Consider the following 23785-nt stretch of genomic DNA (forward strand, 5'->3'; position numbering starts at 1 on the left):
TGGGCCTTTTCTCTTACACTAAATTAATGTAATCTTTCCTTTCCAAATCTTGGGAATTTTTTGAGGTTTTGTGGTAAACTAGCTAGATAAGAAGACTTTGCCTAAGATAACTGTAAACACAGAATGAGGCACAATAGTATAGTTGACTCTGAGCATTCACATACCGTGTCTGGCCCCAACCAATCATGACATTAAAAAAAGGGATTCTTTTGATTTTTAAAGCATTCAGTCTTTGGTCTCATTTTCAGGCTTTTCTGCACCACTGTGCGGGCTAGAAACTTTCATCTTAAAAAGCTGAAATTCTCATATAATAGCTTGACTCAAGAATGTGGGGCTTCAAGAAAAACATCCACGTGTGAGATTTTGCAATATCCAGAATAAACTCTTCAGATTTGTATTTTGGTACTTGACCATGTGCTAATATCATAAGCAGCCAGTCCAAATAATTTTCGTGACTTGGCTTATAGTGTTAATCTCACGTGCAAGTAATTTTTAGCTCTTTTATATAGCACTTCATTGTTTAGTGTTTTGAACATTTAACTCATCATTTTCTACGTGGCAGAGGCAAGTGTATTCCCCATTTTACAACCACATAAATTTAATTCTGAGTACCATCAATTTCTGTCACTCTGGCTCCTGCTTAGGAATAGTGTTCCTGAATTGGAGTCGGTAGTTGATGTGTTTACTCTGCACAGGCAGACCTTCTTTCCATATAGTCTTCCATTGACTTCACTGAGGTACCGTACAGATACTGCGTCTGCTCACTCAGAGTGACTTCCTGGATCAGAGCTCTAGTTGATTATAGTGCGTCACAGAAGTTTCACAATTGTGTAGCTCTCAGCTATCAACAATACTGCATTTAACAGAATGCAACTGCGCAGTCTGATTTAGTGTGATTTTTGAAACGTAATCTCATGTTTTATTGTAGGCTGAGTTTGTAGCAGCAGCTATAGTTAAGGTTGCCTGATACTTGACATTATAAGAACTTGATTTCAGTTGCTTGTAACTCTTGCAAACTTTAACTGTTCATTGAAATTTTGAAAAATTTCAGCTAGAGCAGTTAATTCATTTCTAAGTATGAATTGAGCAAACAAGGTATCTGTCCGTGCTATTGCAAAAAATGCTTACCACCATTTCCCTGAGAAGCTCTAGCACTTCTTTGTGTTGGAGCAGAGACATAAAATTTGGCAGTGAGATTGTCTGGTGTCATGGGAGGTGCCTTTTTTTTCAAGTGTCCTGTACACTCTTGACATGCTCTGACCCATGCAGCTTGGACAGTGCAGTTTTAGAATTGTTCACAAACCCCTCCCCTGCCCTGAATGTTCTAACACGGGTCGGCAGCCTGTGGCATGTGTGCCAAAGGTGGCATGCGAGCTGATTTTTTTTTTTTTTTTTTTTTTTTACTGGCACGCTGACTGGGGTCCCAGCTGCTGCCCCTGCTCAGCTTGCTGCTGGCCTGGGTGAATGGAACCCCAGTCTGGCAGCTGGCTGAGTGGGGCCGGCGGCCAGGACCTGCCACTAGTCTGGGGTTCTGTCCGCTGGTGTAGTATATTAAACATCTCTCCATAGGAATGTGCTACTTGTGGAGCACCAGGACTGGCAGTCGTAAGTAGTACACCATAAGTAGCACATTTCTACGGGGAGAAATTTAGTACACTACACCTGGGTAGGGAAGTCAACAGCCTGCCCCCCTCCCACTTCCTGCCCCCGACTGTCCCCCCATGACCCATCCAAACCCCCCACCCCACTCCTTGTCCCCTGACCACCTTCTCCCAGGACCCCCTTCCCTCCTCAGAACCTCCTACCCAGGTGTAATGTACTAAATTTCTCCCCATTGGAATGTGCTACTTATGGTATACTACTTACAACTGCCAATCCTGATGCTAGCTTTAGAAATAGGTTTAGATTAACTTTCAGTTTAAAGTAAGTTAATTAAACAATACCATGGCAGATTTAAAGATCAAGAAACACTGTTTTAAAGGGTGTTTGTCATGCCTGGCTGTCTGTGCCATCCGATGTGCATGTTCAGTGCTGAAATGCCTAGGAGAGAGGCATTCTTGTTCGTATTGTGCTATTTGGGCCCTCCTCAGGCCCACATAGCTAGACAAGACTTCAGGCTCTTCTGTTACAGGAAACGTTGTCGGTCCAGCCTCTTGAATCAGATACTTCTAAATAGATATCAGATACCTCACTTCAGGAAGGTGTCTGGAGTAATTTAAGACTTTGATGTAAATCCGTGTATAAATTTACCAGCATTCTTTCCCAGACCATGATCATGTAAGGGCAAATCTAAATTACGTTCTTTATACACAGAGAATGCTTTCTGATGGGAACAGAACTAAAGACTTTAGGTCCTCTGCTACGTTGTATCATATGCTGGTCAAGGGTCAAGCTGTCTCTTCCCATTCCGCGTCAGTGGATCCAATAGTGTATATAGAGGAGAGTTATAAAAGTTCTTCACTCTCTCCTCCTGCAGTTCTTAGAGTTCATTCTACCAGTGCAATTGCTGCATCTGTAGCATGTTCCCATTATTGAAATATGTAAATATGGAGTTCAAGTAACACTTTCTCTAAACAGTCTGCCTTTTTAGATTTGGCAACCAAATCTGATGCACAGTTTGGCAAAGTGATACTTCAGTTGTTGTTGTTGTTGTTTAATTAGGACTCGGTGTTCCTACATCCACCTTTAACGTACTCCTTGCCAAACTATCCCAAGAGTGGGAATATTCAGAGGACTCTTGAAGGAAATGGAGGTTCCTTGTAACTGTAGTTCTTCGAAATGGACTCTACATATTTTCACTCCCTGCCTACCTTCCCCTCTTCTGTGGAGTCCCAATTAAGGATTCTGTAATAGGATTCTGTAATAGGGGTGGAAGAAACTGAGGCTGCTTGTGTCACCAAGCCCCTTTGATGGCCATGCCATCAGAATGGGCTAGAATGTTTAGGGAAGTGGGGAGAAGGGTATGTGAGCATTCCAAGAGTTTGAATATGCAGAGTCAGTCACCAAGAACTATGGTTACAAGCAGCTAACCTTCATTTATTCTATGTGGAAAATGGTCGAAACTTGGCCAAGTTATACATTTTTGAAAAAACTCAGACTTGTAAGAGTTTGAAAGCTAAGTTTTCTGAAGATTCTTTATGCACTAAGCATGCTCCTGCTAAGGGCTGCAGGGACCGAGCAGGACTTCTCATGCAATTGCTCCTCTGGGTATGGTGACCAGATGTCCCAATTTTATAGGGACAGTCCTGATTTTTGGGTCTTTTTCTCATATAGGCTCCTATTACACCACGTCCTGATTTTTCACACTTGTCTGGTCACCCTACCTCTTGGTGTCCTGAAACACTGTGGTATCGGGAATGGGGAGTAGGGGGATTCTCTTCCCTGCTCTCATTGCTTCTACTTCTGGTGCCCAGGAAGCATGGAGGGGAGGGGGAGAAGCCTGTCTAGAATTCAGAGGGATGAGAAATAGGAGGGGTGGAAGAAGATGAGGTTGTAGGGTGGGAGGTTGCAGGAGCCAGAAAGTGAGAGAGGGAGAAAGGAAGGAGCTGAAGGGGGTTGGATAGGAGCTGAGTGGGACAGGATATAGGTTGCACTTAACTGAGTGCTTGACTTTGCAACTTTAACTATATTTTAACATAGTCTTTTAGAGATAATAGATATTACGTTAACAATATTATTTCAATGTGACTATACCCAGGGTCGTGAGGCATCTCCCCACCATCTGCCCATAGTGGGAGGAAGTGTTGTCTCTGTCTTCTGTAGGTCAGCTCCTTGAAATCACCAGCCTCTGGCAGTGCAACCACTGCCTTCCAGACCCCTTCAGGCCTTGCTGTCTCTGTACAGGGTAGTTATAGGCATACATCAATCTCTGAGTCTTCTGAGCATTCCCTGTAGTGCCCAGCTCCTTATCCACTGAGCACTCAAAATTGCCAGGCCTACTGTTCCCAAAGGAACAGTAAACACCAACTTATACCTTCCTAAACACTTAGTCTCTTTCGCTATAAATACATCTGTGTCTATTGTTAAAGAACTGATGTTCAAGTGAATAAGAATATTGGAAACAAATGATTACATATAAAACAAAATCATAAAACGCTTTCTTGAGACTAAACATAACTAACAGGTTAACATCTTGTGTAAAGAAGCTGGTCTCATCCAAGGTTCTTTCCAGTGTTTTCAACCGAGTGTGGTTGACATCCCTCTTTCATGAAGCAAACTCCTTGTCCATTTGCTTCCGTAGTGAAGGATGCTAGAGTGTCTTCTTTGTTCCCCAAATTACTAGAGCAGCCCTTTTGTGTGTGGGTCAGAATAGGATTGTCTCCCCCACTCTCCCGCTGCTTGCTTCCTACTGTTACCTTTGTCTTTTGAATTTTTCACAATCCTTCATTAGCATTCAGTTTAGACTGGTGAAAAGAGGCCCTTTGTTTACATGTAAATTAAGCACTATATAGTTCAGACTGCTAGATAACAAGTTCTCTTCTGACGGAACCTGTATTTCATCTTTGCTGGTGATAAGTTCCTAAATACAGACCTTAACATAATTTTGTGTGTGTGTATATAATATACACAAACACACGCGCGCGCGTATGTAACTCCTTAACAACATCCATACATGTTTAGAATGTATATTCTGGACCCAGGAGGTCCCTGTAACATCTAGACACCCCTCTGTACCCCTTTCTAGTTGGCACTAAGAGGTTCCTGGGTCATACATGACCAATCCATACCATAGTGGTGTCGTCTTATGGAATGTTCTGGTGCGAGCACAGATCCATGCCCATGAAGTACCAGCCTATCACATAAATGTGGACAAGTACTAACAGCAGAATATCTTTGGAGCATCAGTGATAACATGACATTTCTTTTGTGTCAGGCCTAAAAAAATCTTACATTCTTGCTCTTTTTTTTGAGTCTTTTTATCTCCTCCTTGAATCCATTCAGTTTCCATGCGCAAACAGAGGTGATGAGGGTGGCAGAAATTTGTAAATTATACACAGTGATATTGTTTCTCTGGCAGATTTGATGATACTTTTATCTTTTGTTCATCTTCCAATGTTCTAACGCAATCCAAAGTGTTTCCCAATTAACCAATAATGACTAGTTGCTCAGCACTGAGTTTGCCAATAGTTTTCATTAAGTAGTCTGAAGCAAACAGATCATGGTTATGTGCTGTAATTCCCTCATGCTCAAAAATAGTTATTTTTGTCCACAAGGAAAGTTTTAAATCAGCCCCTGCCCCCACCACATCCCCAATACTTTGACAAAAAACCCTAACAAGCTGGCGTCATGTGCTACTTACATATATTGGGATTTCACACTGTCCAAAATTTAAACTGGGATTGCACACTAGTTGTAGGAGACAATATTTTACTTTAAGACAGGGGTGAGCAGACTTTCTGGCCTGAGGGCCTCATCGACGTTCCGAAACTGTATGGCCTGCTGTACAGAGAAGGTTGTGCCTCCCGAAACAGCCTGGCCCCCACCCCCTGACTATCCCCCTCAGAACACCCAACCCATCCAAACCCCCCTGCTTCTTGTCCACTGACATTTGCCCCCAGGATCCCTTTCCCCTAACTTTCCCCTAAGACTCCACCCCCATCCAACCCCCCATGTTCTCCCCCCGAACCTCTACCCCATCCAACCACTCCCTGTCCCCTGATGGTCCCCTGGGACCTCCTGCCCCTTATCCAACCCCCCCACCCCTTTTTCCATGCCTCTCAGAGCAGCAGGACTGGCTGCCATGCCACCCTGCTGGAGCCAGCTACACCACCGCACTGCTCAGCAGGAGCTCGCAGCTCCGCCACCCAGAGTGCTGGCGGCAAGCGAGCTGAGGCTGCGGGGGTCAGGGGACAGCAGGGAGGGGGCCGAGGGCTAGCCTCCTTGGCCCAGAGCTCAAGGGCCAGGCAGGACGGTCCCACGGGCCCTAGTTTCCCCACCTCTGCTTTAAGGTCTGCTTGTCTTTATTTAAATGGAATATAGGCTTGGAATACTGTTTCACATTTACAAGAGAATTGAATATAATACAAAAGAAAATAAGATCCAAAATATAGCTCAAAAATCTGCTGTCACTGAAAGGCAACATTTGCTAGGTTGCATATTTATCAACAAATGGATTTTTTTCAAGTAGAACAGTGTCTTTATCTGTTTTTTTTCAGTAGTTATTAGTTCAAAGTAGCCCAGCAGGTACTTGTTTTTAATGACATTTCTCTAATATCCTGTCTAGGGCTAGCTATTTTTGTTGTTCCTTGGTATGGTGTATGATTACACATCTTGTATAGGAATAGAATATTTATTCATCAGAGAAACTAATGTCCCTGTAATTAAGTTTTATGTGCCTTTTTCTTTTCTAAAGAAGAATATCTTGTGCCTTTTGATGAAGACAAAAAATAAGCCTTTTTAACAGTGTTTTTTTTTCTTATTACTGCAGAAATGTCAACTTACTTATAGGAATTATATGAAACCCAACATAGTCATGGTGGATGTAGGAAAGTGGCCAATATTTACCTTGCTTTCACCTCAAGAAATAGCATCTATTCGAAAAGCATGTGTATTTGGCACATCGGCCAATGAAGCTATATACGTAACCCATAATGATGAGGTGAGTGTATAAGGAAATGAAAATACCTGATCTGTTTTGGGATGTAATTCTAACCCTTTTGAATGCCTGTAAATAAGCAGCCTACAAAAGACACTGCATGAAACTGTGTCCCAGTCTGTGAATGAACGTGGTGGAAATGAATTGCAAATATTTGAAATCTTGCATTGGGACATACCTGGGAAGAGAGTAAAAGGATTCACAATAAAACACTCTTAACAAAAATTATTTTCATTACTATTAATGTCATAGATTAGTAAAGATGAAAAAATAAAAATTTGCTACATAAACTGAATCTCTTTACATTTTATTTCACTTGAACAACTGAACTAGACTGGTCAGTTTCACTTCTTGGCTCTTACACTAGCACATAAATATAACCGGACAATTATTATGACAAATGTTGAACTTCTTATACCCGATAGTGATATAAAGGATAGCAGCTGTAATAAAAATGAATCTCCAGTCCAGGAAATGCCCCCTTTAGAGAGAGCTTTTTACATTTAAGTAACTTTTTTCTGAATCAAAATATAATTGTCACAGCTTTTTTTATGGAAAGAGAAGTAGTGCATTGCCCTAAATAAGCCTCTGCGCCCAAAAGGAGGAGATATTTGGATGCCTGCCTTTAAAGTGTGCAAAACACAATAAAAACACTTCTGTAAACCTTTAAAGACCTATGATTTCAGTAGAAATATCTCCGTTAGGGTTTGTAAACCTTCCTTCTGGTGTGTGTAAAACAAAAATCTAAATTTTGAATCTAGAACTAGTTGTAGAAACCTTTGAACCAACAATAAAGTTCCATGGATGAAATCTTTGCCCCATTGAAGTTGATGGCAAAACTCCCATTCACTTCACTAGGGCCAGTTTTCACCCTGTATATCTATATTTCTGTCTATCTCCCTCTCCATAAATATGAATCTAAATAGTTTAAAATGCAAATTGTTCTTTTTTTTCCCCCCCAGGTGTTTGTGTTTGGACTAAACTGTAGTAATTGTTTGGGGACTGGAGATAATCAAAGCACAATAGTACCAAAGAAATTAGAAGCCTTATGTGGGAAGAAGATTAACAATCTCAGTTATGGAAGTGGACCACATGTTATACTTAGCACTGAAGGTAGAAAATATTTAATATATGAAGTAATCAGTTAATATGCTACCAGGGTTAACCAAGAATGGAAGTGGAGATATGTTGGTAGATTGCTACTTGGCCAATGTGCTGGGTTTGTGTTGCTCTTCTGGGAATTCTGATCCTGGGCCAACAAAGTTCAAAGGCCAGATCTCTCAGCTTACATAGGTCATAGCTTCTCTGCAGTCACTTTAGCTGAGGAGCTGGCCCAAAGCATACCATGATGGTAACATGCTTAGTCTTCCCTCTGGGATGGAGGAGCTATGTGAATTACTAACAATCAGAATTTAATGATCAGATAACATTTTCCAAACCTGGTGGCCATCAGAATCAAATAGTATGTTCTAGTTTAGTGGCCTTCTAACCAACCTACTTTTACAAAGGGAAGAACACAGGTTATTTCTCAACATTGGGTGGGTAGTAAACAGTGGCAAGGGAATGAATGCATTTTACTTTTGAACATAAAGTTGGAAACCAGGTTCCAACATGAAGTTGTACAGTTCATTGGCTGACTAGCGAGGCAGTGCTGATTAAAAGGGTCTGAACTTGATGGCTTCAGACCCTAACATTAGACTTTTCTTTGTTTTTAAATAGTTGTTTTGAGTTAAATTTGTCAGTCTGTTCTTATGTGGTTGTAGCATGTGGCTTCAAGCATCTGAAAAATTATGAATAAAACGATAGACTACTCACTCTTGCCTCTAAATTGTTTGCCTGGTTCCTTTATTTAACGTTGGATTATGAGCACATTGAAACACCTTGCTCAGTTTTTTTTCTGGGAAGGGGATATTAAAAAATAATTAACATCAAAATTAGTTAATATAGACTCACTGGACAAAGCTTTCTTTGCCTTGAATTGACAAGAGGCAAGATAAAATCTGTTTAAAGGAAGTCTGGGGAAGACAGAAAGTCAGAGAAGAGCAGAGAGATTGCTTGAGAAATTCTCAAGGGTGAAGAATGCTGAGTCCAAGGAAGGGATATGAATATAATGGAGTTCAGGAAATGGAGTACAGGAAATGTCAACTCAAAGTTGCTTCCTATATGGCCTCCCTTATAGAATAGTGAATTCATATAGGAAGCTGGTTTGGTTTGGGGAAAATAGCTTTTGTCTGTATTGTCTGATCAGACAGCTGACATCAGTTTTGATATTTACTGCCAATTATAGTTGGGTGCAGGGAGGAAGCATTTTAATTCTGCAGTAAGGTTAGTGAAACCATTTGTTAATATCCTCCATTATATTCATGTGCCACCCTTTGTCTCTCAAATAACCCAGAGCTCATGCTATGGTATAATCATGAATAGTTAGACTTGAGAAGGAAGGCTTAAAACTGTACAAAGAATAAACTGTAGAACAATTGCTACATTAGTCTCGTCACCTAGTTATTCTACTCTCACTTTGACTTATAGCTCTGTCTGTACTTTAGCTTTTATAGAAGCTGAAGAGAATACAGTGTTTGAATCAATTAACATCTCAATTAGTTTGGCATTGGTGGGGGTGGTATCATAAACATGCATATTTTGTGTAGATGGTGAAGTTTATGCTTGGGGACATAATGGATACAGCCAGCTTGGGAATGGAACAACCAATCAGGGCATTACTCCTGTTCAAGTCTGTACCAACCTGCTAATTAAGAGGGTGATTGAAGTAGCTTGTGGCTCTCATCATTCTATGGCCCTATCATCTGATGGAGACGTAAGTCTTATACTTTCTTATTTAACTTTTTCGATAAACCTGAAGTTCCTGAAAGGAATCCGATTTGATAGCATTGGAGACTGAAGTCCTTTTTATTCACAGTACAGGTACAAAGTAAGCTTACTCATGCTGTCCTACCAATGTGCTTCAAACTGAAGGCACCCTCTCTCCAGGCGTGAGAGGGGTAGTTCATTCTCCAGGCCAATTTTAATTCTTTCCCTACAGCAATTTGAAAATTGTGGCCAGTGAGTATTCTTAGGCATTTTTTGTGCATTGGACACCTATCAATAAGTCTGAAACTGGAAAGAACACTGCATCTAAAAAGCAATGTAATTTTGAAAGACCTTTTTTCCACTAGTGTTCCCTATCTGTGTAATAGGGAATTGTGCCAGAAATGGTAGACCTTTTCCAAAAGATACAAATTTAAGGTTGCCCTCTGTGTGCGCTGTCCTAGCACTGACACGGATGGGTCAGTCTGTGGTAATATTTTTGGTTCTCTTTAATACTGTATCTGATTGCTGCATTATTCATTATTGTGGAAGTATTGTGCTCTATCCACCTTCACATACATTGAGAGGGATTGGGCATAGTTGATTTTTTATGAAAGTTCTGCTTTATGCTACATATGTTGTAGAAAATATATCCCTGCAGAAATGAGTGGAGTCAGGCTTGATTTGTTCATGTCTAGTTACTTGGAAAGTGTAAATCACGAATTTCTTTATGTACTACTGACTAGTCAATGTTTACCATTTTTACGCTCAATCAAAAAGGAATTTTTAGACTGAGTAATCAGCCTGATCTAATGCTGTTTTAAGGCTTCATCTGAATTGTTTGATTCTAAAATCAGCTTAAAATAGTTATGAGGAGGAATTAAAAATAGGCATAATTCTGTCTATGCACTTGGCCCCCAGAACCATAGTATCTGAGCACCTCCATATCCTGTTCTAATACGAAATCATACTGCTGCCATTATGACACACAGTAGCACATCGGTGTCTGTAATGAGGGGGAGGGAAAGTAGATTCAGAAACTAGTTTTTTGCTGATAATGTGCTGCTTTTGAGAGGAGCTTGTGCTTAGGAAAGATCTTGAGATTTTTCATTTCTTTGCCTTGCATAGGGTATGAAATTTGGAAGTGTAATGCACCTAGTTAGTCAGCAGTGATATGGTCCAAACAATATAAGATGAGAAATAGGAGGAAGGGTGTTCTACAGGTGCGAAGAATGAGACCGGTAATGCATATTTTGAACATAATGTATATTTAAACTGTACTTAAATACAGTGCTAACCTCCTGAAATTTAAACATTTTATTTTGACGTATATTATGCTGCATTTTCTTAGTGTTTGACTGAGGCTTTGTTGTTACAAGATGATTTGCATAATCGGGTTATATAAAGGAACATCTTATGGAATAATATTTACAGAAAGAATTGGCTGCAAAATTAAATGACTTTAATCTCTGGAATTTCAGAAGGTCTTTTGAAGTGTCACATGACACTGTTCTTGTGGCATTAAATGATGAGCTCTAGAGTAGATAAAGGTAGGTGAAGAGCAAACAAACCATCAGCAATTGGGCAATGGTTTGTTTGCCCAATTGGGAGAACTGGCAAACTGGGAGAACAGTTGAACAGATGAATAGAGGCAGCTAGTTCATTCCATGGTTTAAAGAGCAGAAGCTGTAGTCACAGGTGGCTGTCTTATATGAGTAAACAGTGGTTTAAATTTCACATTCCTGTGGTGGTTTGCTAGGAGGGGAGAAAATATGCTTAAATTTACTCGCAATTTAACCTCTAGGAACCTTTTAAATTTAGAGGCTCACGCCTCCATTATAATTCTGAAAAATAAAGCTGGTAAATAGTCTTTTGAAAACATCTTCATTATAGCTTAACACATAGAGGATGTTAGTTATACAAAGGATACTTTTAATACAGTAGAATCTCAGAGTTACGAACATCGGAGTTGTGAACTGACTGGTCAGCCACACCTCTCATTTGGAAGTGGAAGTATGCAGTCAGGCAGCAGCAAAGACCAGAAAAAAAGCAAATACAGTAATGTGTTTAAACATAAACTAGTAGAAAAATAAAAGGAAAGTTTAAATTAAAAGATTTGACAAGGTAAGGAAACTGTTTCCTTAGAATCATAGAAGATTAGGGTTGGAAGAGACCTCAGGAGGTCATCTAGTCCAACCCACTGCTCATAGCAGGACCAACACCAACTAAATCATCCCTGCCAGGGCTTTGTCAAGCTAGGCCTTAAAAACCTCTAAGGATGGAGATTCCACCACCTCCCTAGGTAACCCATTCCGGTGCTTCACCACCCTCCTAGTGAAATAGTGTTTTCTAATATTCAACCTAGACCTTCCCCACTGCAACTTGAGACCATTACTCCTTGTTCTGTCATCTCCCACCACTGAGAACAGCCGAGCTCTATCCTCTTTGGAACCCTCCCTTCACGTAGTTGACGGCTGCTATCAAATCCCCCCTCACTCTTCTCTTCTGCAGACTAAACAAGCCCAGTTCCCTCAGTCTCTCCTCGTAAGTCGTGTGTCCCAGCCCCCTCATCATTTTCATTGCCCTCTGTTGGACTCTCTCCAATATGTCCACATCCTGTCTGTAGTGGGGGGCTCAAAACTGGATGCAATACTCCAGATGTGGCCTCACCAGTGCCAAATAGAGGGGAATAATCACTTCCCTCAATCTGCTGGCCCCTTGTTGCCAGGAAGGCTGATTCATATCCAACTTCTCATCCACTGTAATCCCCAGGTCCTTTTTGCAGAACTGCTGCTTAGCCAATCGGTCCCCAGCCTGTAGCAGTGCATGGGATTCTTCAATCCTAAATGCAGGACTCTGCACTTGTCCTTGTTGAACCTCATCAGATTTCTTTTGGCCCAATCCTCCAATTTGTCTAGGTCACTCTGGACCCTATCCCTACCCTCCAGCGTACCTACTTCTTCCTCCAGCTTAGTGTTGTCAGCCAACTTGCTGAGGGTGCAATCTATCTCATCATCCAGATCATTAATAAAGATGTTTGGGCATTCCACTCGATACTGGCTGCCAACTAGACATCGAGCCATTGATCACTACCCGTTGAGCCTGACAGTCTAGCCAATTTTCTATCCAATTAAATTAAGATGGTTAAAGGCAGCATTTTTCTTCTGCATAGTAAAGTTTCAAAGCTGTATTGAGTCAAAGTTCAGTTGTAAATTTTAGAAAGAACCACCATAATGTTTTGTTCAGAGTTACGAACAACCTCCATTCCTGAGGTGTTTGTAACTCTGAGGTTCTACTGTACCTTGAAATACACCCCCACCTCCATATATTCAATAGGTGTTTAGTTTTAGATTAATTAGAATAGTTAATAAAAGCAAAGGATGTAATATAGTTATGGACAAAACCTCCTGCTTTTTTTTTTTTTTCCCGTGGTAATGTTATAGTGTGTGTGGCTGGTGCTTTTGCACAGTTTTTCTCCATTTGTCTTCTATCAATAGATGTTAAAGTAAAGCGCTCAATTAGCACCAAGAAGGATATGTAGAATTTATGCAAAGGCAACTTCGGTCTTGCAGTTGCAGTCAGCAGCATGTCTGGTAACATCTTTTCCATAAGGGTAAATTTTAAAGCAGGACAATACACTGGATAGCAAACTGTAGGAAATATTCCTACATTTGCCTCTGGGGATGGACTAGGTAACCAAATACGAAATAACACATATTAGAAACTTTAGAAGAGGGGGGGGAAAGTCTCCTGAGGGAGTATATATTTCAAGATCTTTTAGGAATTTATGAACACAGACATCTTACTTTCTTAATTTGAGACATTTTCAATAGCAACAAATTCTTGTACAAAACTACCACCAAAACTAGTACTTCCCTTCATGAAATTTGTATCAAGTATCGTAGCTGCTGAAACTTGTACGTTGAACCAAAACTTCCCCATTCACAATGGCAGGTTGGGGGAATTAAGGAACCCCAAGGACAATTTTTAATCCCTTATCCACCTGAAACAACAGACTGCTAAGAAAAATGAGAAGGGGGGGAATTCTGTAAAACTGGAAAATAAATGACATCCTTCACTGTATTCCCCATTATGCTTAACTGTCTTGAATTATATTGGAAGAAGTGTGTTCAAATTCAGCCCACAAAGTTGTACATGTCCTACTGCCACCTTTATCTTTTATACTGGAAATATGTCCCTTATTTTTGACAAAATTTGGATGCTCCTGTTTTGAAATAAGTAATTGGAAAAAGTGTCATGTTTATACAGTACCAGATCTAGCTCATAATATTTAAATTAAAAGAAAAAGTCAGTGATTTGGATTTAGTTAGGATTGGGCAAGTCCTATTTCTTCAGAAGAATCTAGTAGCAAAACTAAACATTTTAGCTCTAATCTATTCAGATATGTATCTCTCTTTTCATGGGCAGGTATATGCATGGGGCTATAACAACTGTGGTCAGGTTGGATCTGGATCTACAGCAAATCAGCCAACTCCTCGCAAAGTCTCAAATTGTTTACAGACTAAAATGGTGGTCAGTATTGCTTGTGGCCAGACCTCGTCTATGGCTGTAATAGACAATGGTGAGGTAAGCTTTCTCCACTAACCTAATAATATAATACATTCTTGTCTGCTTTTAACTGACTGAATAGAAATGAGAAATGCTGACATGGAGAACACTTCAGTTACGGAAGATACGTCAGAAACTACTGTGGAATTTTATGGTCCACAAGAAATTCCTTAGTATAACGGTTCAACAGTCACAGCTTGAGCATGAACAGTAGGAAGTATCTGCTAAGGTAGAGTTAATTGCGTACTTGTCCAGGCTGTTAACAGGGTTTATCACTTAACAAAATTCACAGAATGGGTTACTCTTTTATAGAAGTTATTTTAAGTCTCCACCTCCTAGTTACCATTCAGATGCCTTCTTTGCAATAAGAAATAACTTCCAGATGTGGCTCAAAGGTTGAGTAACCAGTTTCCAGTCTCTACAAGATATATTGATCTGTTTGTATTGTAAAGTGTCTTCTGTGTTTTTGTAACCTGAGAAAATAGAAAGTCACAGAAGTCTGCAAATTTATAATATCTAGTTCTATAAGACTATATAGGAATGGCCATACAAGGTCAGAGCAATGGTCTGTCTAGCTCAGTATCCTGGCTTCTGACAATGACTGGTGCCAGATGATCTAGAGGGCATGAACAGAACAGGGCAATTTTATTGAATGACCCATCCCATATCATCCAGTCCTCACTTCTGGCAGTTGAAGGTTTAGTGACACCCAGAGCATAGGGTTGTGTCCCTGACCATCTTGGCTAACAGCCACTGATGGGCCTATCCTCTGTGAACATATTTAATTCTTTTTGAACCCAGTTATACTTTTTGGTTTTCACAACATCCCCTAGCAGTTTAGTTCCACAGGTTAATTGTGTATTGTGTGAAGTAGTACTTCCTTATGGTTCTTGTGTTACATGGTACTATCATATACCCTCCTTAGTCATCTCTTTTCTAAGCTAAACAGTCCCAGTCTTAATCTCTCCTCGTGTGGAAGCTGTTCCAGACCCTTAATCATTTTTGTTGCCCTTCTTTGCACCTTTTTTCCAAAATCTTTTGAGATGCGGTGACCAGAGTTACATGCAGTACTCAAGATGTGGGCGGATGATGAATTTATATAGTGGCATTATGATATTTTCTGTTGTCTTATCTATCCCTTTTCTAATGGTTCCTAACATTGTTCTTTTTATTTATTTATTTTTTTTTGGCAGGAGAGAATTACTGCTCTTTCTTGAACAGTAGCAGCTAATTTAGACCTCATCATTTTGTATGCATAGTTGGAATTATGCTTTCCACTGTACATTACTTTGCATTTAATTTCATCTGCCGTTTTGTTATCCAGTCAACCCAGTTTTGCGAGATTCCCTTTGTAACTCTTAGTTCAGTCCAAAGCTGACTGCAATCTTGAGTAGTTTTGTCTCATCTGCAAATTTTGCCACCTCACTTTTTAACACCTTTTTCCAGTTATTTTATTAATACGTTGCACAGCACTGGTCCCAGTACAGATTTTTGGGTGACCCTGCTATTTACTGGTCTCCATTGTGAAAACTGACCATTTATACCTACCCTTTGTTTCCTATCTTTTAACCAGTTACTTATCCATGAGAGGACCTTCCCTTTTATCCCATGACTGCTGCCTTTGGTGAGGGACCTTGTCCAAGGCCTTCTGAAAGTCCAAGTACACTATATCCATTCGATCACCCTTGTCCACATGCTTGTTGACCCCCCCCCCCAGAGAAGACTAATAGATTGGTGATGCATGATTTCCCTTTACAAAAGCCATGTGGACTCTTCCCCAAGAAATCATGTTTATCTCTGTGTCTGATAATTCTGTTCTTTCCTATAGTTTCAACCAGTTTGTCTGATACTGAAGTTAGGCTTCCCGGCCTGTAATTGCCAGGATCACCTCTGGAGTCTTTTTTAAAACTTGATTTTATATCAGCTGTTCTCTGGTCATCTGGTACAGTAGCTGATTTAAAGGATCGCTTACATACCACAGTTAGTAGTTATGCAGTTTCATATTTGAATTCCTTCAGAACTCTTGGGTGAATACCATCTGGTCCTGGTGGCTTATTACTGTGAAATTTATCAGTTTGTTTCAAAACCTCCTCTAATGACACCTCAGTCTGGGACAGTTCCTCAGATTTGTCACCTAAAAATAACATTTCAGGTGTGGGTATCTCCCTCACATCCTTTGCAGTAAAGACCGATGCAGAGAATTTATTTGGCTTCACAATGGCCTTGTCTTCCTTGAGTGCTACTTTAGCACCTTGATCATCCAGTGGCCTCTCTGATTGTTTCGCAGACTTCTTGTTCTTGATGTTATTAAAATATATAGTTTTTGATTTTTGTTAGTTCCTGTTCAAATTCTCTTTTGACCTGCCTAATTATACTTTTAAACTTACCTTGCCAGAGTTCATGCTTTTTTCTCAATTGGATTTGACTTCCAGTTTTTAAGATGTCTCTTTGTCTCTAACCACATATTTTATTGTTGGTTAGCCATGGTGGCTGTTTTTGGTCCTCTTGGTTTTTGGTTTTGTTTTTTATTTGGGATATATGTATAGTTTGAGCCTCTATGATGGTGTTCTTAAAAAGTTTCCATGCAGCTTGCAGGCATTTCACTCTTGTGATTGTTCCTTTTAATTTCCATTTAAGTGTCCTCATTTTTATGTAGCTCCCCTTTTTTTAAATTAAATGCTCCCCCTCTCCTCTCTCCCAAGAATGTTTAAATTTAACTACATTGTAGTTGCTATTACTGTTGGTTCAGCTATATTCACCTCTTGGACCAGATCTTGTGTGCCACTTAGGACTAAATCATGAATTTCCTCTCCCCTTGTGGGTTCCAGGACTAGCTGCTCCAAGAAGCTGTCATTAATGATGTCTATAAATGTCATCTTTGCACTCCATCCTGAGGTGATGTATACCCAGTTAATATGGGGTTAGTTGAAATCCTGCATTATTACAGTATGTTCTGTTGTTGTAGCCTCTCTGATCTCCTTGAGCTTTTCACAATCACTGTCACCACCCTGGTCAGATGATCAGTAGTGTATTTCTACTGTTATAATCTTATTGTTCAAGCATGGAATTTTTATCCATAGAGATTCTATGGAACAGTCTACTTCATTTTAGATTTTTGCTATATTAGACTTTATGCTTTCTTTTATATGTAGTGCCATTCCCAACCAGCATAACGTACTGTCATTCCTGTATATTTTATACTGTGTGCCATTGATTATTATCATTCCAACAAGTTCATGTGATGTCTATTAATCAATATCCTCATTTAATAACCAGGTGCTCAAGTTCACCCATCATAGTACTTAGACTTCTTGCATTTCTATACAAGCACTTTGTCGATTTAGTTGTGTGCCTTCATGTGATATAATTGAATGGACTCTTTCATTTGACTGTTTCACTACAGTTCCTACCTATATCTTATCAACTTTTATCCTCTCGTCTTTACTAAAATATAGACTCTCCTTTAATAAAACCTCCCCAAGGGACGTCCGTCCAAACCGTATGCTCCTGCTGCACCTTTTCCACAGCTTTCCTATGAAGTGCATTTCATCAGTAGCTCTCAGTGTGCCTAAATAACACGTGTCTGTTCTTCAGCACTTTAAATTTACAAAATGCTTCACCGACATCAGTTAATCCCCACAACAGCTCTTCCTAGACATTTTTATACAGAATTCTTCTTAATTGAATCATAGAAATGTAGGGCTAGAAGGGACCTTGAAGTCAAGTCCAACCACTTGTGCTGTGGAAGGACCAAGTAAACCTAGACCATCCCAGACAGGTGATTGTCCAACCTGATTCAAAACCATCAGTGATGGGGATTCAACGGCTACCCTTGCAAGCCTATCTCAGAGTTTAGCTATCCATATAGCTTGAAAGCTTTTCCTAATATATAACCCAAATCTCCCTTGCTTCAGATTAAGCGCATTACTTCTCATTCTACCTTCAGTAGACATGGAGAACAATTGATCAGTGTCATGTTTATAACAACCCATAGCATATTTGAAGAGGTGTTATCAGGTCCCCCCCTCAGTCGTCTTTTTTTCTTTAGACTAAACATGCCCAGTATTTTAATCTTTCCTAAGAGGTCTGGTTTTCAAAACCTTTTATAATTTTTTATGCTCTCCTCTGGCCACTCTCCAGTTTGTCTGCATCTTTCCTAAAGTGTGGCACCAGAATTGGACGCAGTACTCCAACTGAGGTTTTATCAATGCTAAGTAGAATGGGACAGTTACCTCCTGTGTCTTACATACAACACTCTTGCTAGTACACCCTAGAATGTTAGCCTTTTTTGCAGCTGCATCAGATTTTGACTCATTCAATTAGTGCTCCTCAATAACCCCCAGATCTTTTTCAGCAGTATTGGCACCTACCCACTTATTCCCCTTTTTATAGTTGTGCATTTGATTTTTCCAGTGGAATACTTTTGCACTTTTCTTTGTTAAAATTCATCGTGTTGAATTCAGACCAATTCTCCAGTTTGTCAAGGTCATTTAGAATTGTAAACCCCTCCTCCAAAGTGCTTGCAACCCCTCCCAGCCTTCTGTCATCTGCAGATTTCATAGCATATGCTCTGCTCCTGTTATCCATGTCATTAATGAAAATATTAAATAGTCCGGACCCAGGACTGATCCCTGCAGGACCCCACTAAACACTTTTCCAGTTTGATATCGAACCATTGATAAATACTCTTTAAGTAGTCTTTCAACCAATTGTGCATCCGCCTTATAGCTTCTCATATTTCCCTAGTTTCATTACGAAAATGTCATGTGCAACTGTTGAAATCAAAACATTACATCTACTTCTTTCCTCCCCTATCCATCAGGCTAGTGACCCTTTCAAAGAAGGAAATTAAGTTTATTTGGCATGATTTGTTCTTAAGAAATCCATGCTGGCTATTCCTTATATCCCTGTTATGCTCCAGGTGCTTTCAAATTGGTTGTGTAACAACTTGTTTCAGTATCTTTCCAGATATGGAATATGATTTTTTTTCAGTGTAACTTGTAGTTTTTCTGGTTGCAAAGATTGCATTGATACATATGTTTTCCTGAATCTGTAGAGGGATTGAAACAACCACACCAAGTATACATTTATTTATTCATCTCAATAGGGTATTAAATGTGACGCTTAACTATGATAATCTAAAAGCTAGCATAGTTAAACTTCCATTTAATACATCTGAGGAAGTGGGTATTCACCCACGAAAGCTCATGCTCCAAAACGTCTGTTAGTCTATAAGGTGCCACAGGATTCTTTGCTGCATTTAATACAGTGCTCCTGTGTACTTCAATACACCATGCAATCCCATTAGCTGAAAGTGAATTATGTCTCCTGAGAGTTGTTCTGGTGTTTATCTAACTGCACTTAGGGTACATCCAGACCACCCGCCGAATCAGCGGGTAGAGATCGATCTATCAATCGATATATCACGTTTCATCTAGACACGATATATCGATCCCTGAACGCACTCCCATCGACTCCGGAACTCCACCAGGACAACAGGTGGAAGCAGAGTTGACAGGGTAGCCGCCGCCGTGAGGACGGGAGGTGAGTCGAAATAAGATACATCAACTACAGCTATGCTATTCCTGTAGCTGAAGTTACGTATCTTACATCGAACCTCACCCCCCAAGAGTAGACCAGGCTTTAGTGTTCCCCAAAAAGTTTGTAATGCAGCCTCACTGCTGGAAGCAGCCAATTGGATATCTGTTTCACTTTGCTTCAGATACCCGAGTCCCAGACCAAAGCATCACCAACTGACGGGGCTGGGAGAACCCTGTCTTTCCAAGGCTTTAGTTTTCCTGAGAGACCTGTGGATAATTGGGTTGCACTGTACCTGTGATGTTCTGATGTTTTCATTAGAATGGACACTAGGAGTAAAGTGACAAGTTCTGAAGAGGGAAGTAATGGACTACTCTGCTGTTGTACATACCTTAAGTTGATCAAGATGATTGCTTTACAGTTCTGTCCACTGAAAAATATTAGACCAGCACAGAAAGACTTGCAGGAGTTTGTGGTATTGTATGTCTTCTGGGAAACTAGCTCAGTACAGTAAAGGTAGGCATCTTTTAAAAAGCCAACTTTCTGTTAAAACCTGGAGAACAGAGAAGTTGGAGAAATTAATACAATATGCCCTCATCTCCATTCCCCTTCCCCTTGTTAGATTTGTGAAGATTTGACATTATCTCAAGGGACTTTCTCCACAGATTTCTATTGTCTCTGGTTACAACTCATATTTTCTGTATTCCTACAAACAGAACAGGTAGCTTAATCTTTGTTTTTTTTAAACTAGGTATATGGCTGGGGTTACAATGGTAATGGTCAGCTAGGTCTGGGAAACAATGGTAATCAACTCACACCTTGTAGAGTGGCAGCGTTACATGGTGTATGTGTACTTCAGGTAAGTCCAAAGTAGAAGAGAACAGTGCATTAATATTGTCTACGTCTTCAAAAATTTCACCCAGTCTGAGTCATAAGCACGTTTCTGAATTCAGGATTTCAGTGTTCCAGTTCTTGTAAAATCTATTAAAGGCGAAAGATTGTTCACAATCTGTGTAATGCTTGCTTTTGTATAACCTTGTGAATGTGTCAGAATGCTTCATTGCTGAATAACGTAAATAACCTATGCATACGATATGTCATGCAGGTACCATCTCTGTATATTGTGGGGCATGATGAAGTGAGATATAGTGGGCAAGCTTGTAAGGAATGATCAAGGACAGAAACTAAGAGATTCAAAGGATTTGTCTTAATATCCTAGCTAAACAGTGGGTTAGGAGTGAAAGGCTGGCGAGAAGTGTCTTACGGTGAAAGCATAGGGCTAGGATTCAAGAGATCTGGATTCTAGTTAGGACTGTCAGACTTGTATAACTTAGGTTAAGTGATTGTGTGACCCACTCAATTTTTTTCTCCATCTCTACAATAGATAAACCCCCCCTTACAGGACTGTTCAAGCCTCAGTTCATTAGTTTGTAATGCACTTTGAGATCTTGGGATTAAAAGTTGTATGTAGTTGTCTAGTGTGAAAGATTTAACTGTTTCTGGAGGAATTACTGAAGTTTGTAACTTAGAGGTCAGAGAGACTACAAGGGGATTATACAAAGTAGTCCAAGGTTAGGACAAAATGTTTAGCTATTGTGGACAAAGAATGTTAGATTTCTTTTTTTATGATTCTATTTATTAAATGAAGAATTGCAGCAAACAGTGAGGAATAACCAATGAACACTAAATTACCAGAGCTTGAGGTTGTCTAGTACTTATTGCTAATGTATTTCATGTTTGCTTTAAGTATCAGGAAATAGCAGTTTTTGGTCCTAAATGGAGAATGATGGAGATATTGAACGTACTTCAGACAGATTAATGTAATGAGTGTAATAATTTGTCTTCCACTTGTTTCTGTTTCTGTTTAGTAGTAATCTTTGTAAATTTACTTACAGATTACCTGTGGCTATGCGCACACACTAGCACTAACAGATGAGGGTTTGCTCTATTCCTGGGGAGCTAACACTTACGGGCAGCTGGGAACTGGCAATAAAAGTAACCAGCTAAGCCCGGCGCAGATCATGATGGAAAAGGAAAGGTAATGTTGCTACAGCTAACCTATTTTTAGATTGTGTTGTGGGAGCATGCATTATGGAGTCTGTTTGTAGCTCTAGAAAGGTGTCTTGCTTTATGGATACTTGTTCCTGTTGTTTGTTAATCTTGTATATACCATACTCTTATCCTACCTTTTTTCCTCTAAATTCTAGACAAGGTATTTGTAGTGGCTCCTATGCTAGCGTTTGAAATTTATATATATTCTATACATATCTGGTGCAGAGATGTAACGAACAAGGAGGCCAAATGTTAATTTCAATGAGCCATTCCACCGATGACCCCTCTAATAAAAACTTTTGGATTATGTGTGGCAAGTTGTTATACTATATTGATGCCTATATTTGGAGGGAGGGGAAAGCCTGATATGATTCACTAGGAAAGTCAGCTGTCTGAGATTCTATAGTCAAAAGCCAACAATGTGTTTTGTAAGTTCCTCTTAACTCTGAAACACTTGGACTTCTGTGTCAATTTTTAATAAGTGATTTGCTCTCATTCTACCTAGTTCTGTTTGTGTAATTATCTAATGGGCAAACAGTCAGCATCTGGCTGCCTTTTCTTTATACAGCTAAATTTTTCATTTGGGAAACCAAGGCCATTTGTAAGATGTCTTTGCGTCTTTATAAATGTGAGGTGACAAAGCTTCTTGGTACTGAGCCTGCTAAAAGTTCAACAAAACTAAAGATGGTAGAAAATAGTTTGTTTTTGTGAAGGACTTCTTGAAGAGATAAAGAATCAGAAACGAAATTGGATGCTGGAGAACGCTGGTGGAAGGAAAGATAATACAGAATAGGGTTTTATTTTCTCTTAAATAGTGGCTCAAGTGAGGTGCATGCAGAACTTAAATTCAGAACTGATCATGTCTTCAGGCATGTTTTTTTTTAAAAAAAGTCTTCATTTCAGAAATATGAAGTGGATAATGTCTTGCTAATGATAAAATGGAAAAAAAATGTTCCAGAAAAAGCAATTTGTGGTGCTAAACTTGGATGAATCTACCCTCCCCTACTGAACTTACATGACTAATCTTTCTTGGAGTCAGTGCCTATGTGACAGCGTTTTCTGGTGGGATACATTTTAATTCTTGCTGCTCCTGTTGTCTATACATACTACCCTGTCATAAACAGATAGCTAAGGGTTAATGTCTCTTTCACCTGAAACACCTGACCAGAGAACCAATCAGGAAACTGGATTTTTTCAACTTTGGGTGGAGGGAAGTTTGTGTAAGAAGTCTTTTGTCTGTCTGCCTGCTTCTCTGAGCTTTGGAGAAGTACTTTCTACTTTCTAGTCTTCTGTTTCTAAGAGTAAGGACAAAGAGATCAGATAGTAAGTTATATGGTTTCTTTTCTTTGGTATTTGCATGAATATAAGTGCTGGAATGATTTGATTTGTATTCTTTTTGAATAAGGCTGTTTATTCAATATTCTTTTAAGCAATTGACCCTGTGTTGTATCATCTTAATACAGAGAGAACATTTGTATTTTTTCTTTCTTTTTTATATAAAGTTTTCTTTTAAGACCTGTTGGAGTTTTTCTTTACTTCAGGGAAATTAAGTCTGTACTCACCAGGGAATTGGTGGGAGGAAGAAATCAAGGGGAGAGCTGTGTGTTGGATTGCTAGCCTGATTTGGCATTTCCTCTGGGTGAAGAGGAAAGTGCTTTTGTTCCAGGATTGGGAACGGAGAGGGGGAATCACTCTGCGTAGTTTCACAGAGCTTGTGTCTGGGTATCTCTCCAGGAGCATCTGGAGGGGGGAAGGGAAAAAGGATTATTTCCCTTTGTTGTGAGACTCAAGGGATTTGGGTCTTGGGTCCCCAGGGAAGGTTTTTCAGTGGGACCAGAGTGCCCCAAAACACTCTAATTTTTTGGGTGGTGGCAGCAGTACCAGGTCCAAGCTGGTAACTAAGCTTGGAGGTTTTCATGCTAACCCCCATATTTTGGACGCTAAGGTCCAGAATCTGGGAATAAGGTTATAACATACCCAATCTGCCATTTATGTTAAATGCTACTAATAGAGGCTACTAGCAGATCCTGTTGAAGCGGAGTGCCATGCTATCCTGAGGAATAAGTATGATGTATCACTGAATTTGAGTTTTACGTCCAGGGTGAAGCCTAATAGCTTAAAAGGAAATCTGAGTTAACCTGGAGATGCAGCCTTGAAGGAAAGAATTTGAGTGCAGATGTCCAACAAATAAAGGACCTCTATCAAAGAGAGAAAAGGTGATGTGCT

General features: G+C 39.8%; 1 protein-coding gene across 8 annotated transcripts in view; it reads left to right on the forward strand.

Moving 5' to 3' along the window:
* RCBTB1 (RCC1 and BTB domain containing protein 1) overlaps positions 1–23785 on the forward strand; it is a 53750-nt gene that overhangs the window by 17460 nt on the left and 12505 nt on the right. For 3 of the 8 annotated variants that reach the window (XM_030564742.1, XM_030564753.1, XM_030564721.1), the window contains exons 2-7: positions 6428–6598; positions 7558–7708; positions 9244–9410; positions 13829–13987; positions 20259–20366; positions 21403–21545. The exons of 1 other annotated variant lie outside the window; for it this stretch is intronic. In XM_030564742.1, the coding sequence (XP_030420602.1) occupies positions 6455–6598; positions 7558–7708; positions 9244–9410; positions 13829–13987; positions 20259–20366; positions 21403–21545 (872 nt within the window). In that variant the 5' untranslated portion in view covers positions 6428–6454. Of the gene's footprint in view, positions 1–6427; positions 6599–7557; positions 7709–9243; positions 9411–13828; positions 13988–20258; positions 20367–21402; positions 21546–23785 lie in introns of those variants that run through there. 4 more of the 8 variants (XM_030564731.1, XM_030564773.1, XM_030564762.1 and 1 more) reach the window with 4 other exon arrangements.

Source organism: Gopherus evgoodei, chromosome 1 (assembly GCF_007399415.2).
Source record: "Gopherus evgoodei ecotype Sinaloan lineage chromosome 1, rGopEvg1_v1.p, whole genome shotgun sequence".
Taxonomy (NCBI): Eukaryota; Metazoa; Chordata; order Testudines; family Testudinidae; genus Gopherus; species Gopherus evgoodei.